Here is a 17,316-nt window from a genome sequence, read left to right on the forward strand (position 1 = left end):
ACACAGGCCCGTCACTATGGGCGGGCCTCAGGGGGCCGGGCCCGCCCACAGACGTGCTGGTGCCCCCCCAACAGATATACAATTTAAAATAAAGAAATATATTTATATATTTAAAATGATTCATATTTTATGTTAAATGAAGACATTAAAATTGAGAAACAATAGTGTGTTTTTCATTTTGTTGGACGGGATTCTAGTGACAACCAATCATTTGAAAGTTGAAAGTTGAAAGTTGCACGTGACGCACGCTGCTGCTACCGCCATTTCAGTTGTATGAGGCGAGCACTGAGCAGTTGAGTGAAATCTGCGCTTTTTGATGGATAAAGCTTTTTGAATAAAGATGGATATAAGAAAGTGGATTACCCGTAAATCCTCGAAAGGTGCAGCTGCACCCAACCCCGATGGACATAGCACCAGCATTAGCGACTGTGGGCAGCCTGACACTAGCACCCCGACGGCGACTACTAGCGAGGTGAGTTTCGCTACTAGCCCAACTGTTAGGGCTACTACTAGCCTTGCTAGCCCCCCGACGACTAGTGTTCATCTTGGTTCAGTGGTGGAGCCATCGGATGACCTTGGGATGGACCAGCCTAAACAGCTTATTTTGACCAAATATCCAGTCAGAATGTTTGGTGCAAAAAAAAAACGATAATTCGCCTCTAGCTGGTATAGGAACAGGGACTGGCTTGAGTCTTCTATGAAAAAGGACGCGCGTTTTGCTACGCGTGTAGACAATTCAAATCATCTGATGCAACCTTCTCCATTAGGGGATTTAATGACTGGAAACATGCCGTTGAAACAAACAAGGGCTTAAATAAGCATGCCCTTTCAAAGGAGCATTTAGCCTGTGAAGCAATGTGGAGGGATTCTGTAAAACGTAAAGAGACGGGAAGGGAGATTTCCACTCTCAACTCCGAACAGCTGGCACGCAACAGATATTACATGTCAGCTATCATTGATATGCTCGAGTTTTTAGTGGTCAATCAGTTGCCCCTACGTGGAGATAATTGTGGTTTTGCCGGTGTGCTAGACGATGACCATGGTTCCGTTGGGCTTGTCGCTGTTCGAGTACACCATGCGTAAAGATGCAGAACTGGCAAAGATCACACAAGCAATTCCACATAATGCACGCTACACCAGCCCAGTAATCCAAAACGAGATTATAGAAATGATGAGCAAACTTGTGACAGAGGAGATAGTGAGACAGTAGGGGACAGCTGTTCCAGGCCATGCCAACTATCATCCAAGCTTATACACTCACCCTAACTCTGGGAGCGTCTACCGCGACTTGTGAAAAGTATTTTTCAACACTTAAACATGTTTTCTCTGAGCATCGCCGGCGTAGCATGTTGCACAAGTGCAAGGCTCAACTGATTCAGCTTCTTGCCTTCGAAAAGGACCTCAGCCACAAGCTCAAGGATGAGTGGAAGATTCAGCACTGAAAAACGCCGCCTCCTTCTTTTCTGAGCCGGGAGGAGACGAGAGAGCGAATTCAGGGTACGTTAATATTGTGTGTGTGTGTGTGTGTGTGTGTGTGTGTGTGTGTGTGTGTGTGTGTGTGTGTGTGAGCACCCGCCGTGGTGATGTTTTGCTAGTTGTATTCTCGACAGCTTTTTCAACTGGAGAGATGAGCTGTTTGCACGGTTATGCTATATTTAATGTGCTTTGTGTATCACGTGTTCAATGATGAGGATCTGGCTGATCCTATTTGCTGTAGATGGGTGGTTTTAATGTGATGATCACACGATCGGATATTGTTGTCATACTGTATCCCTTTTGGAAGTGCACTGGTTGCGTGCCAGTCTCCTAATTTTAGTTACGTAGGCTATCCCTGGCATTTATTTAATTCTTGTTCTTGTAAGTGTGCTGGGTTGGTGCCAATTATTGACCTGTGCGCATTGTAATGCACAACTTGGCCTCTCCACGCTATAAAGTAACTTGCATTCAAATAATTTTAGCTTAGACCTACTCGGGTCGACAAGGCCTTGTAATAAACCAGCTTCGCCTGTGTTTATTGTTATGTTATTTGCTGCATTCTGATCATTTTAGGTCTATTCTTCATCGGTAGGCTACGTGTCCAATTTAGCCTCTGCCACCTGTCAGTGTTGCATGACGAATACCATAGCATATCGGATTATATAAAATAGTTAATAATAATTGTGCCCCCCCATGCAGTTCATTGGCCCACCCTAAGACTGGGCCCTGGTGACGGGTCTGGCCGCACACAAGACAATATATGTGAACTTGTTCAAGCTGGCCACCAAATATCTACATATGCCAGCAACCTCTGTCCCCTGCGAAAGGGTTTTCTCAAAAGCAGGGGACATTGTAAGCAAAAAGAGAAGCCGTCTCAGTCCCAGCACTGTGGAGAAAATCGTTTTCCTGAATAAAAATGTGTAGACTAATCTGTCCCACACAACCATGTCCCACACAACCATGTCCCACACAACCATGTCCCTCCCACACTTTGCCTGTTCATGTACACAATCAATACATCTTTTATTGTTCACATAAGCACATGTCTGTCCAGTTCCCACAATATAGCCTTGTTTTGCACTCTTTCCCTGTTCCACAAGCACATCCCAACACTGTGGCCCCTGTTATGCCATGTTGACCATCTATATCTGCCCCAATTATCAAACAGCCGCCATACCATGACCTGACCAGCAGATGTCATTGTGGAGCTGCTGTACCACGACCTGACCAGCAGATGGCAGTATAGGCAGTACCATGACCTGACCAGCAGATGGCAGTATGGAGTTGCAGTATCGACTGCATCGAAAGATCGACACTTTTTCCGACACAATTGTGTCGAACGTGTCAATTGCGTCGGAAGCTTCGTTTCCCCCATCACTACTGTCTAACTGTCAAGTCGTTGACTCGTTGTTTGAAATCGCCGGGTAACGCCCCTGTGTTCCTATTGGATAGTTCGAACATTTGAAAAAGCCCATAGTAATGAGGAATTGTATCAAACACAATTCATTCAATTCAATGAGCCTGTCCTCCGATTTCTTTAGTTTGAAAATGCTTTAATATTGTTCATTAAAATCTAATCATGGCATGTCTGGTTTTTTCTTTGTTCTTGCATTAAATAAACAAGATAAAGCAACATAATAAACACAGCGTTGTTACTTTGAATCCAAAGAGTAGTTGGTGAGTATAGTTTGTCTTAGTAGTATGTGTCTGCATCTGTGTTTCTCTAAAAGAATTAAAGGATAAGCATAGTAGGCCTATAATTATTTTTACTTCACTGATCCCAATAGGGGAACTGAGTTTGCCACCCACAGACTGACAACACAATATAGGCAGGCAGGCACAGTAAGACATTAGCAATACAAGATAAAATACCAATAACAATCATTTGAAAGTTTTATTTTGTATTCAATGCATTTTTATTGTACTGTTCTGCTATGGCAGTAGTACTGTCAGTGGGACATCGGCGCCCTCTGCTGGTGGGTCGGGTCCTCTTCCTCAACCCGCAGCAGAAAACCCAGCAGAAGGAGAAGTCTGTATCAGTACCGTCATAAGAAATAAAATAATAATAAAAATATATATATATAATAAACGCCTTAAGTCTGTTTGTGCATGAGAGTCCCGCATTTTGACATATTTTCATGTCGCATTTCCCCCCCTTTGATGGCATATGACGCCCGAAATAAAAAAATAAAATAAAAAAGTGCAGCAACGAACTTAACCAATAAATCAGTTGAAAAAAACGATTCATAATGTATGCTCATAAAACATTTTCTTTTAATTTCAAGGATCGTAGTTAAAATCAGCATGTTTTCAGAATGATCATCAACTAGACAGAATAAATCAATTCAATTAAATTGTTCAATTAAACATTTATTTAACATACTTGTACATACATACTGCAAATGTATGCAGAAATAGATGATGAGTGCAAATATAACAGTTGATAAAAACTTTGATAAATAATCAGAATTAGTTAGACATAAATAAAGCAATACATAATAGGAAAACAGGATTGTAAATACAAATATGATAGATACAAGATACAACTCTGTATCTGCTGTCAGTAACATTTGGTTAATGCCTTCAGACAGTATATTAATATCAAGGGTGCTTACCCTTACTTGACACGCAATAATGCCACCATGTGGTAAACTTTGACTAAGTCAATACACCCAGTCCTGTAACGTGCTGTACTTAGTACATACATACTCTCTAAAAACATCAAGAAGTTACTACGTTATTTTCTAGGCCTATCTTGCATGGAGAATCTGGTGCATTGTTGGGTGGACTGCTGGCTCATGGCCACTGGCACATGGCCATTCTGTTGGGACGTGCTGATGAACCAGCCGGTGAAGAGGGCCGACTCAAGGGTGCTGTTGTCCACCTCCATGTCACGTCTGTAGAAGAGGAAGCGCACCATGTCACTGTCCTTGCTGATGCACCTCAACTCCTTGTCCTCCACTGTCTGGGAAATAAACATCACCATTAGACTCAAGAACAACTAAGGTCAAAGGTCACAAGGTCATTCCTCATCATGGTCATTCATGAACATCTATAGGCCTGCACATGATGATGTCTTAACATTATGATAATGTTGATGTTATTGAATGGGACAGAATAGGCCTATTTGTTTGGTCTAATGTATGTTGGAATATCTGAATTGCATATTACATTTAATCTGACTGACCACCTCAATGAGAGTTGTGTTTGGTGTTGTATTTACCTCCAAATGCAGGGTGGGCTTGTCCTCTACCATGGAGCAGGACAGGTAGAGGTTGGAACCCTTGATGCCCAGTGCTACAGGTCTGACTTTAATACTGGCCCTGGGGGTCACATACATGGACAGACTCACAAGAGCTGAGGAGGGAAGAGAGAAGAGAGGTCAACAACTTCAGAACTCAACTCTGAACCCCCTGAAAACAAGATCAGGAGAGAGTTACTGGTACTACATGAAGTGTCTTGGGGAAGGGGATAGGATTTGATATGGAATTAAGCAAGTCTATGTAGCAATCCTGATCTAAGCTCAGTTTAACCCTTAGTCAGGGTTAGAATTTTTGGAGGCCAAGCAAACCCTAGATCTGGGCCAGAGAAGAGACCTAGTTGTTGATTGATTGATTGATTGATTTGGGTAAAAAGTACAGACAGTACATCCCAGAGGATAGCACGTAAAAGCGTACTGAAACACTTGTTTTCAATGTGGTCCTCGTGGTCCAACGTGTTGACGTACCTTTGCAGTGGTTGCTGCCTCCCTGCAGCATCATAGCTTGCAGTTCCATGGCCTCGTGCAGCAGCACCCAGCTCCTCTTCTGGCGGTCAGTGATGCTGCACTGCACCTCACCTGTCTTGCTAAACCCGCTGGTCCTGGCACATCCGTCGATCTCGCAAGGTGCCGCAGAGTTCTGTTCAAACACCAATTGCTCTGATAAGGAGAAAGACAGTCATAAGATTATGTTGTGGTACTGTCATGTATCATTGTTAAAGAAATGTGTCTTGTCTGACAAAGATCTGTTTCTCTTCCACTTATTGTTATGATCTACATAATGTATGACCTACACAAACAATGATAGGCAGGCACATAGTTTGTGGTCAGCTCTGATGGTGAAACATGTTACATTGTCAACATTCATTTGTCTAGGTTGGTCTTTCAAACCTCTTTCAGATACTTAATTGAAGTGCTGGCTAACAGTATTATTGTATGAAGCCTATTTAGCTCAAGTGAACTTAGATAGCCTACCTTCCACTGCACTCTCCAGCATGACGTTGAGCAGGTCTTCATCTCTGAACTCAGTGCCCAGGCTCGACTCGTTGCCCTTTAACCTCTCCATGGCTATGATGAGGTTCACCACACGGCGCATGGTGACGGGGTGATGGGATACCTCCAGGTCCAGCCCCTTGGGCAGCTTGGAGCTCCATGATTTACTGTCTGCAGGGCACTGAACAGAACAAGGTTGGGAGAGAATGTTTATTAAACAATAGGACAACATATGCTTGGGATAATTCATGACCTCATATAGTTGTTGGTCTGTCTTTGTTTGAGTACGAGACCTTTATTAAACAGCTTTTAGTCTCAGATTCCATGTTGTCTGTGTGGTTAGAACTGGAACAGAAACACATCCACCTTTTATAACTCCTAATAATGCATTAGTAAAACTATTACTTTGAAATCCAATTCAAATCTAATATACACAGGAAACGTATGTTCACAGTTCAGTATGTATATCAACCTGTGGTTACTGTAGTCATTGAAACAAGGACTACAACAAGTACATTTTCTAATACTGCAGCAAGAAAAAGACCACAACATATCACTAGAATACACAATACCTGGGAAGCCAGTTATTATGAATAAATAAATATGAATAAAATATATATATATATATTCTGAGAATAATAGGCCTTGTAGGACAATTCTGACTACCTATATGACAACCTACTGGGTTTTATACAAGGCAAGTCACCAAGAGTTTCCCACACAGAGGAAGTGCAACCAGTACAGCTACATAGCAGGCATTGCTTAGTGGTTTTGATGATGAAATCCTGGACTCACACACAACAGTACTGAGAATAATCCAAAATATTTACACTACTTGACAATAATGACATAATGTCTTGAGAACCACTATCATATACAGTATATAGTCCTAATATATATATATGTTACGGTACATGTGGGAATACGGTACATGTGGGAAAACTAGGGTTAGGGTTAGGTGCTAGGGTGCTACGGTTAGGGTTAGGATTAGGGTTAGGGTTAGACATGCCAGCATGTACCAAGTCGACCTAGCACCTAACCCTAACCCTAGTTTTCCCACATGTATCGTATTCCCACATGTACCGTAACATATATATATATACAGTGATGCTTGAAAGTATGTGAAACCCTTGTGCAATTAGAGATAAAAACATTTTCATTTCTTAGTTTCTTAGTTTCTTAATTTAGTTTTCCTACTACACGCATGATTTCCTCTAAACCAACATATGAAATTGGTAAATATAAGCCTGTTATGTCAGATAAGAAATACTGGTTCTGATTAAATAAAGATGTCATGGTAAAAACAATCTATAGTTGCACAAGGTGTTCACATACTTTCAAGCATCACAGTATATGTGTGGCAGTTCAGTATTTCATCATCAAAACCACTAAACAATGCTTGCAATGTAGCTGTACTGGTTGGTCACAATCACTTCCTGTTAAATATACAGTATATATATACTGATGGCCTCTTTAAGTCATTAAAAAGTAAATATCATTCATAATTTATGTATTATGCTTCACTGCTGCTCCTGTATCATTGTATATATTGTCTTTTATTGTGTTTATTGTGGATACTGTTGTGTTCCTGGACGACTATTGTGTTTTCAAAGAGGAGAGCTTAAAATATCAATGTACTGTCATACACTCCCCTGTATCCCAGTAACTATGACAATAAACTTGAACTTGAGATGTCTATAGATAAAGCAAAACTAGATTTAGAAATATCCACCAATACATTGTAACTTTTCCTCCTACAATGCATATTTGAAGTATATCAGTAGTCATAAGAAGCAGGGAAGCGTATGACAGCTTGACAGGTGAAATATGATAACATTTCTAGCATTTCCTAATTATGTCAAATCTGCAGTGATTTCTCAAATTCTGTTGGTTTTCAGAAATTCCACTTCTAGCATATCCAGGCTCTTCCTATTGTTAAGTAATAAGGGACTTCCTCTACAGATGGCTGTTGCCCCCATAGAGTTATAACCGTTAGTGATTCATTGCCATCTGCTGTGCTGCAGTGTAGTGTTACCTCCAGTTTCTTAGATAATGACTGTAAATAAGAATAGGCAAATAGAAGTCTGACATTACCCGATTTAAGCATAAGTATTAGCCGTATTAGCATCTGCGTGTGGTTCTCCAGCTGCACAGCCGCAGAGAGGAAAGCGCTACAGAGAGTCGTGAGATCGGCCCAGAAGATCATCGGCGCCCCCCTCCCCTCTCTGGAAGAGCTGTACAACACACGCTGCCTCAGGAAGGCCTCCAAGATCTCCAGAGACCCATCCCACCCTGGGAACGAACACTTTGTTCGGCTGCCCTCGGGCAGGCGGTTCAGGACCATGTCCGAAAGGACAAATAGACTGAAGCTCAGCTTCTACCCCAGGGCCATTCAGGCCCTGAACACAGCAAAGACCTAGGTTCTAGGCCCTGGACAATCTAGACAATTTGATGGCAGCTACTAGATTGTAATCAAGTGCAATACTGAAACACAACTGTGAACATTTCAAACCTGCAAACTGCGACACTTTAAATGAATGTGCAATAACACTATGTGCAATATGACAACCCTCGGGTACATAAGGTTCAGAGATAGGAAATGTTAGGATATGTATAGCATAGCATAGAGTACAGCACAGTGTTTTATTTGTATAGTATAGTATAGTGGATAGTGTACATAGCCTTTATTTATGTAAATCAGCTCTTTTCCCTTCTTGTTTTTAGTATTTTTTTCCTAGCACCAGGGGAGCCCCCCCTCCCAAATGTTGTTGTATGGTACCTGTACTATATCAATGACAATAAAGACCATTCATTCATTCATTCAAGTATTGTTTTCTTCTTTTGGCTCTACACTCCAAATGTCCAAATTAAGCACATGTGTTTAATATTTGGTCTACAATATTTTGCATGCAATAACTGCCTGAAGTCTGTTAGCCATTGAACCCAACTGACACTGGGTTTCTTCTGTGGTGAAGCTCTGCCAGGCCTGTACTGCAGCCATCTTCAGTTATTGTTTGTTTTTAGGTATTTTAGCCTAAAATCTCATCTTCAGGAAATGAAATGCATGTTAAATTCGATTTAAGTCAAACACGTGTTCTAGTTGCTATGCCAGTATGATTTGGGTCATTGTCTTGCAGTAGTGATGAAGTGCCATTCAATGAATTTAGAGGCATTTGTTTGAACTCGAGCAGACAAGGTGTTTTTGCACACTTCAGAATACATTCTTTTGCTGCTGTCAGCAGTTACCCCATCAATTGAGATAAGTTAGCCAGTTCTAGTGGCATCTATACATGCCATAACATGATCACCCCTTGTCCGTAACGTCCGTAACACTGCAGAGCTCCTGTAAACAGCTGGTGGGGAACAGCGCTGGACCGGAAGCTAATGAGCCGTATTAGTAGAAGTGAAGTGAATGTGCATGTAGTCTGATTGTTTGGCTAATCCATGGGAGGGTATAGTTCATTTGGAGGTTATTTTATTTGTTTGATTTGTGATTGGTTAAAAGTATGCATGCGGAGAGTGATTGGCTTAGATAGAAATGGGGGCGGCCTATTCCACGAAGCTCGATAAAGTTCTAAGCCTCGATAAAGTTCTAAGCCTAGAAAATGTTAGCTTGCGTTCGGTGCCATCAATGTGGCTCAAATAATTCGCTGCTTGGTTGAGCTCCTTCTGAGTCAGATATAATTAGCCTGCTCGCGACCAGGCTAAAACAGAGGCTATGGTAAGACGCGCGTCAAAAAAGGCTCACAGGCGGAAACTAAACCCCGAACGACAGTTCCTCATGTGTCTTTTAGGAAATATTAGTTCCCACTTCACACGAGATAGATAGATTAGATAGTTTGACTGTGTGATAGATAGATAATTTGATATTTTGAAAGTGTGATCGATCGATAGATAGTTTGATTGTGTGATAGATAACTTGATATTTTGAAAGTGTGATAGATCGATCGATAGATAAATAAAGAAAAGAGTGTAAAAAAAAAAGGAATTGTGTCAACTTGCATTGCTGTCATCACAGCGGTCTGGCTGGCGTAGTGGTTAAGGCAGCCGACTGGAGTTCCAAAGGTTGCGTGTTCGAGACTTGACTAAGTCATTCTTTTTTTTTCTTTTTTTTTTACATTTAACCGAAGATTTCATGCAAAGGCTTCAAACACCATTGTAATCGTGTCAGTTCTTGTAAATTAGCCTGCACCATAATTTTATAGCCTACATACGGAGATAAAATGGCAGCAAAAGTAATCCAAAAAAAATATATAAAGTGAACCATAGAACTAGATTCTTGTACAGGATATCCTCACTTGTCAGTAAAAACACACTGAGGACCCTATCAGGAGCTCTCATTCAATGTCACTTCGACTATGCCGTAACATCATGGTACTATAGAACCACAAAGGCCCATAAAACAAGACTCCAGACAGCCCAAAATAAACTGGTTAGGCTTCTGCTAGGCCTCAACCCTAGGACACATCTAACCGCTGCTCATTTTTTGAGCCTTGATTGGCTACGAGTAGTTGACAGAGTGCAGCAGCTTGCACTGGGCCTGGTCTTCAAGATACGCTACACCACAAAGACACCCAAGTACCTGTCAACATACTTCCAAAAAGTGAACAACGTCCACACATACAACACCAGAGGAAGCTCCACGAACCACGTTCAACCGCGTTGCACCACAAACAAGGGGTTAAACTCGTTTGCAAACTATGCAGTAAAAATGTGGAACGCCCTCCCTATAATCTTAAAGGAGTGCAAAACACTGCCCACCTTCAAAACCACTCTCAAAAAACATTTACAGGAGGCTGCAATCCGTAACTGGACCCTCTAAATCAAAAATCTGATTAAAAGACCCGAACTACCCACTGTACATACTTTGTGTTTTGTCCCCCGCCCCCACCTGTGGTGTATGTCCCCACCTGTCCTACCCGCTGTACATACCTGATGTTTTGTTGTATTGTTCTTCCCATGATGGATGTATTTTTATCTTGTAGATAGTAATAGTTATTTGTCTGTATTATCTTGTAGATAGTACTAGTTTTTTTTTCTTTGTCTGTCTTACATGTAACGATGAATTGAGAATCAAGGACCCCAATTGAAATAAGCCAGTGGCTTTCTTGGGTTTTTATCCTGTTAGTTGACCTTGTATGTAATATGTACTGTCATGTACCTACTTCTGCAAATCTTCTAATAAAGTTTTCAATCAATCAAACAATACTTTTTTAGATGAGATTTTAGATTAGATTCAGACAACGAAATGCAGTAAAAAGTGCGTCTGAAGAGGGATTTGAACCACCGATATAAAATGACGAATAAATCCTATGGCAGCGGTCGATACCACTAGGCCGTTGTGGCGATATGACGGTTTGTAGCCTGCTGCTGATATCACCACAGTAGTAAATATTCATTTATTAAAATATGAACATATAACAATAACTGGGGCTAGTATGACCTACGCATTTAATCGGTCAGCAATTTCTTGCCAAACCATTTCCCTCGCCTTGTTAATTGCGGCAGTATTGCACTATTTTACATCTTATTTTTCCGTCTTCATAAAGATCAATCATTCGGAATGCTGCGCAAATGTAGAACCCCTGCAGAGTGGAGTATCTTCATTTCGACAGATCGACTCTTCTGGGCTTTTTATGTCTGCGTGCACGCGCCCATATCGAAGATATGTAAGCCTGTCTTCTGTGAACACTGATGACACAAGGCTGATCCTCGTTCGAGGAATCACCTGAGACTTGAATTCCAATCTCGAGTTGCCTGAGCGCCGCATTTATTTATATCGCCGCTATACTGATCCACCTTTAGTGGAATGACCTGGGTGACAGGGGAAACGGAAGGTTAGTTGTAGAGAGAGATGGGAGTTGGTGAGTTGAGTTCTGAATGATTGTGTTTTGTTAAATCTTTTCTGTTAGTTCGTTCACTGTTTGGTTGTTATATGTACTAATGGATCGATGTGTTTTGTCAGTTTTACAATCTGTTTAATTAAGGAAGAAGGAAAAGCAAACCGAATTGTGTCAAGTCTCATCATTTCACCCGCACTGCCGGAGTAAGCAGAAGATTCACCCATTCAGCTAACTAGAGGGAGAGCTGAACACTGATTATCATTATTTATGATCGCAGAGAATTCAGCTACATTTTCAATTATTAGTTCTATTCTGTCATGAGCATCTGACCAGGGAATCAAATTGCTTTCTATCTGATCTGCGAAATCCCAAATGACTTGCGCTAGTCCTGCCATTGAACATTGCCCCCAGAGAATGACTGACAGGCCGGCATGAGACTGACATGAGAATGGGATAATTTGAATAATATATTCTAATATATTAGCCTATAGGCCTAAGCGTTTGAAAATGAAATGTCAAATGGCTTTGCAGTATCATTTTAATATTGACAGCGAATGTGCATACCAGGTAGGCCTACACGAAAATGAAAATGAAAATCATATGATTGCATTTGAATTTGAATATTGACTGAAAGAATGCATGCAAAAGTGGAAGATGCAATTGCAATCTCAAATTGCATTAACATTTGAATTAAGTCCACTATATGCTTCCATACTCTTATGCCTGCACATATGATCCTATGGAATATCTGACTTACCAGAAACACCTGTCAAGCAACTCTAGGAGTGAAATAAATGCATATATCGTACAATAAAATAAAATAAAATCAGATCAAAGTTTTTTTATACAGCCGTAGACGTGAAATGCTTAGGGCAAGCTAGCTCCTCAACAATGCAACAAACAACAATCAAACAATCAACAATGCAATACAAAATAAGAATAATAAAACAATAACGTAAGGTGGCAAAGTGTATAGCAGCAGTATTGGGCAGTAGCAACAGGTAACAGAGAGGGCAAGGCGTGGCTGTGGTCCTTGATGATCTTCCCGGCCTTCCTCTTGCACCTCCCGGAGTAGATGTCCTGAAGACTGGGAGCACACAGCCCGTGATGATCTGGGCTGTTTTCACCAACCTCTGTAGAGCCTTACCGATGAGACTGTAGCTGCCGTACCAGGCAGTTATAGAACCAGACAGGACACTTTCAAGTGGGGTTTGAACACTTGTCTCCCACGGGGCGGCCAGTCGAGTATTCCCGTAACAGAGATTTGACCTTTTATTGACCCTTTCTTGCCGTGTTTTCAGCCATGGGTTCGAATCCACCTGAGGACACTACTGACCATAAATATTTTCTTTTTAAGTCTTAATCAATTAAATGTTTCATGTAACACAACATGTTTTGATGATGTATAATTCATTTCATTAAAGAAAACATGACATTTTATGTCATTGTTTTAATTGCAATGTATTCTGCCCCTTTCCAGTTTCTATCTTACCGTGGGAAGATTGCAGGTCTTATCAGACTGGAAGGAAGACTACACTCTGATCAGATTGCAGCCCCTGTTGAGTTCTCTAACCCTAAGCTCCACTGTTGATGTTAATGTAACCATTATACCAAGGAAGTGGTCATAGACTTCAGAAAGGTAAAGGCAGACCCTGCTCCACTCTACATCAACGGAGACGTTGTGGAGAGAGTCCCCTCCTTTAAGTTCCTGGGAACCCACATCTCAGAGGACCTCACCTGGTCAGCCAACACCACAGCGGTGGTAAAGAAGGCCCAGCAGCGACTCCATTTCCTGAGAGTTCTCAAAAGAAACAGGGTGGAGGAGAAGCTGCTGGGAACCTTCTACCACTCCATCATTGAGAGTGTGCTGACATTCTCCATCACAGCATGGTATGCTGGCTGCAAAGTAGTGGACAAAAAGAGACTGCAGAGAGTGGTGAAGTCAGCGGAAAAAATAATCGTCTGTCCCCTGCCCTCCCTGGATGACGTGGCACGCTCACGGTGCCTCTCCAGAGCAGGAAGGATTCTTAAAGACCACCTCCACCCTGGTCACCACCTGTTCAGCCTGATGCGCTCTGGAGTGAGGTACAGAGCATAAAGGCTAGAACAAACAGGCTGTCCAACAGTTTCTACCCATGGACCATCAGAACACTGAACAATAGACATAAGACATGTTCATAAATGTTTATCTTCAGGGGGAAAAGTGCAATAGAAATGTGCAATAACTCTATTCTAAGTGCCTATTTATACATTTATATATTTTTACAGTATTATTATAGTATTATAACACCACTGACCTCATGTCTTTTAGCTTGCATTTATAGTTGTTTTTATTTTCTTAAGATTGTTGTCTTTATTTGCACTTGACACCACGGACCTCATTGTCTCTTAGCTTGTTTTATAGCATTTTCGCTTTTTAATTGTCTAGTGTGTAATATTTGTGATATGTTATATGTGTATATGTTTGTGAATATGTGAATATGTTTTCTGTTTTTTGCACCTTCAGAAGAACCACTACAATGTCATTGTATAGGCAACTGTACAACGACAATAAAGTCTATTCTATTCTATTCTATACTGTTTTAAAACATACTTTGACACGTGTCTGTATTGAACTCCACACTTGATTTATTAAAAAGCACACACGCACAACTGCTAAACCATGTACATAACAAATAAACTAAACGGATTAAACCTTGGTTGTATCGAACTAATACAAAAGTTGCATATTTAAAACAATTTGCAACAGTGTTACAACATTAATTAATCATTTCATTGTAAATAATAACTAACAAAAAAGTACAATGCACTGCAAGACACAGGAAGATTCTCCTTCTCTACTATGTGTGTGTGTGTGTGTGTGTGTGTGTGTGTGTGTGTGTGTGTGTGTGTGTGTGTGTGTGTGTGTGTGTGTGTGTACAGTCACCATGTCCATCCAGCCCCATCTTCATCCAGATGCTCTGATGGGGACAGCAGTTCCAGCGGCCGACATTGTGGTGGTAGCTGGGGATGGAAGGCTCAGCTGCAGGCTGTGTTGGGGGCGGAGGGAGAGAGGCTGCAGGCTGTGATGGAGGAGCATGGTGTGGCAGTGCTACATGACAACAAAATAAATAGGAAACACATGTTAAACCAAAAAGGAGCTGTGCATAGACTTCAGTTAAAAAACATGCCAGAGAGTATTGAGCACTGTATGCTGCTCTGCTCTGGTAGGGGCAGGGTGCTTCACATGACACTTCTAGTATCAGAGAGAGTAGTACATTCACCATTTTTAATCTAGAACCCAAAATAGGCTGAAAGAACATCAGTTCTGTGATCATTAATTGTATTGATGATGATGATGATGATGATGATGATGATGATGATGATGATGTGTGTGTGTCTTAACTAGTGTAATGTTGTGTTGTAATGCTTTTACTTTATTTTTATTTTTTTTATCAACATCATTTATACATAGCTATATATATATATATATATATATATATATATATATATATATATATATAAATGATGTTGATAATAAAAAAACAAATACATATACTGTATATATTCTTTTTTAAATGTATTATTATTATTATTATTATTATTATTATTATTATTCCATTGTTGATTAGAACTTTATTGTATCTTAGTCATTTGTATTAGTATATCCTGTTTCCCTATTGTCTTGTTACCCTTCCCCTATGGACTACAGATGAAAATTAGCTCTGAACTATATCTGACGCAATATATGTGCATTATATTGTGCATTATATTGTGCATTATCCCTGTCAAATAAACTAATAAACAAACATGTAATGTAGGATCTAAGGTAGGGGTGTAACGGATCACGGAAATTCCGTGATCCGTTCGGATCGCCCTCCACGGTTCGGAACGCATGTGTACCGCGGATCAATTGCAAAATGTTAACAAGTAATAATATTACTTAATATCTCTTGTAAATCACAATGTAGAGTTGCCATGAAAAGATAGACACGACAGTTGCGGGCTTTGTTTCACTCTAAAGCTCAATGATAGGTTGATAATGCGAAAGAAAAATAATCCGTTGTTTGCTCACTACACGTGAAGCTGGGAATCCACAACAACAAGGCTGCGTTCGTAAATCCGCTCTGGAATCTGATCAGCGTTCAAGGAACGCCTCTTGTCCAATCAAATTACTTAGTCCCTTTATGACGTCGGACCCAGTGTGCGCTCCGGCGCTCTCAAAGCGAATTTACGAACGCGGCCCACAAGTGTATCATGTTACGTTGTTCGGCGGAGAAGAACTCGACATGCCTCCCTCGTCATTTAAATCCCATGTATGGGAGCACTTTGGCTTCTCTGTCAACTATGACGGGAGGCACGAAAAAGGTAGCTCGACAACTTCTGATAATGTAGGCATTTTTTTCATACCATGTTCAAAATAAGGGTTCACTTTATTATTTAGTTAAAAGTAGGGGTGTAAATCACCAGCTTCATCACGATACGATATTATATCGATTTGTTTGACGATACAATGTTTGACGATATCACAATGTCAGTCACGATACGATTTCGATTCGATTCAAGATCGATATGACGATATGATCGATATGACGCGATATCATATGCCAATCTAACACAATTATCAACTCACAAAAACAACTAGAATATGATTTGACCATTTTATTTGTGAGCTCTTCCAGGTATCCAGCATTTAAATCATATTGTATTATACAGTATTCTTCTGTTACAAAAAGAAAAATAGACCCGTTCACTAGTCTCACAAACAAGAGATATTCAGCTTTAAAACATTAATGTCCTATGAGACAAAACTGGAAGAACTTGTCCCCCCTTTTTTAAGGCAGGATTTTTGTAAACGTTCACTTTTTTACTGTCTCATAAACCCAGTATTTTTAACAGTTAGAACTGAACCAAGGTCACCATTTAACCTACAGTATATTTGTGCAATAATAATAAATAATAATAAAATAATAATAAATAATAAGTGCAAATGCAGTACAGTGCAGTACATCTTATATACATTCTTCTTAACCAAAATAAGCAATTTCAGCTGGAGAACAAAACAAATGTAAACAATTCCGCATTCTTAGTGCATATTGACAGATCACTAAGTATATCCTCCAGTGTTCTTCTTTGGGAGGTTTTTCTTAAAAAAAACTAACTGATCAACATGTTCAGGAGACATCTCTCTCTCTCTCTCTCTCTCTCTCTCTCTCTCTCTCTCTCTCTCTCTCTCTCTCTCTCTCTCTCTCTCTCTCAAGCACACACACACACACACACACACACACACACACACACACACACACGCCACGCCCCCTCCCTCCCCCCTCCTCCCTCCCTCCACACGGGAACACCCTGGCTGGCTGCTGTGCCGCATTTCGTCGAAATATTTCCAGACCGCCGACTTATTACCGAGAGGAGAGCGAATTTCGTCGTCGTTATCCCTGCTACTCGCCATGACTTGACCTGCACAGTGTGCAGCGCTCTTTGACTTTGTAGTTTGCCGCTGCACGGAAATGGTGACAGTCACGCAGAATGTGCCATTTCAAAATAAAGGTGTATCTTTAAGATGACGATATAGATCGATATGTTTACATTGCGTCGATGTAATCAGATCGTTAGTCAATGAATCGATGCATCGATGTGAATCGATGTATCGTTACACCCCTAGTTAAAAGTGGCATAAAACATGTTTATTCATCTGCTTTAAAGAGCCCAGTGATTCACTGCTGCAACCAGGCGCCTCCTCCCTCTCTCCTATCATTT

At 40.8% G+C, this 17,316-nt stretch overlaps 1 protein-coding gene across 1 annotated transcript; it reads right to left on the minus strand.

Moving 5' to 3' along the window:
• Positions 1 to 1,026: 1,026 nt before the first annotated feature.
• On the minus strand, positions 1,027 to 17,008 carry LOC308163864 (interleukin-1 beta-like; the record flags this gene model as incomplete). Its single annotated transcript, XM_080538048.1, has 8 exons — positions 1,027 to 1,093; positions 4,236 to 4,441; positions 4,700 to 4,833; positions 5,204 to 5,395; positions 5,711 to 5,909; positions 6,244 to 6,254; positions 14,498 to 14,662; positions 16,963 to 17,008. 8 exons carry the CDS (start codon positions 17,006 to 17,008, stop codon positions 1,027 to 1,029), a joined length of 1,020 nt encoding a protein of 339 aa, XP_080394174.1.
• Between the last annotated feature and the right edge of the window lie 308 nt (positions 17,009 to 17,316).

The sequence above is a fragment of the Nansenia antarctica genome (assembly GCF_963989245.1).
Source record: "Nansenia antarctica genome assembly, chromosome: 8".
Lineage (NCBI taxonomy): Eukaryota > Metazoa > Chordata > Actinopteri > Argentiniformes > Microstomatidae > Nansenia > Nansenia antarctica.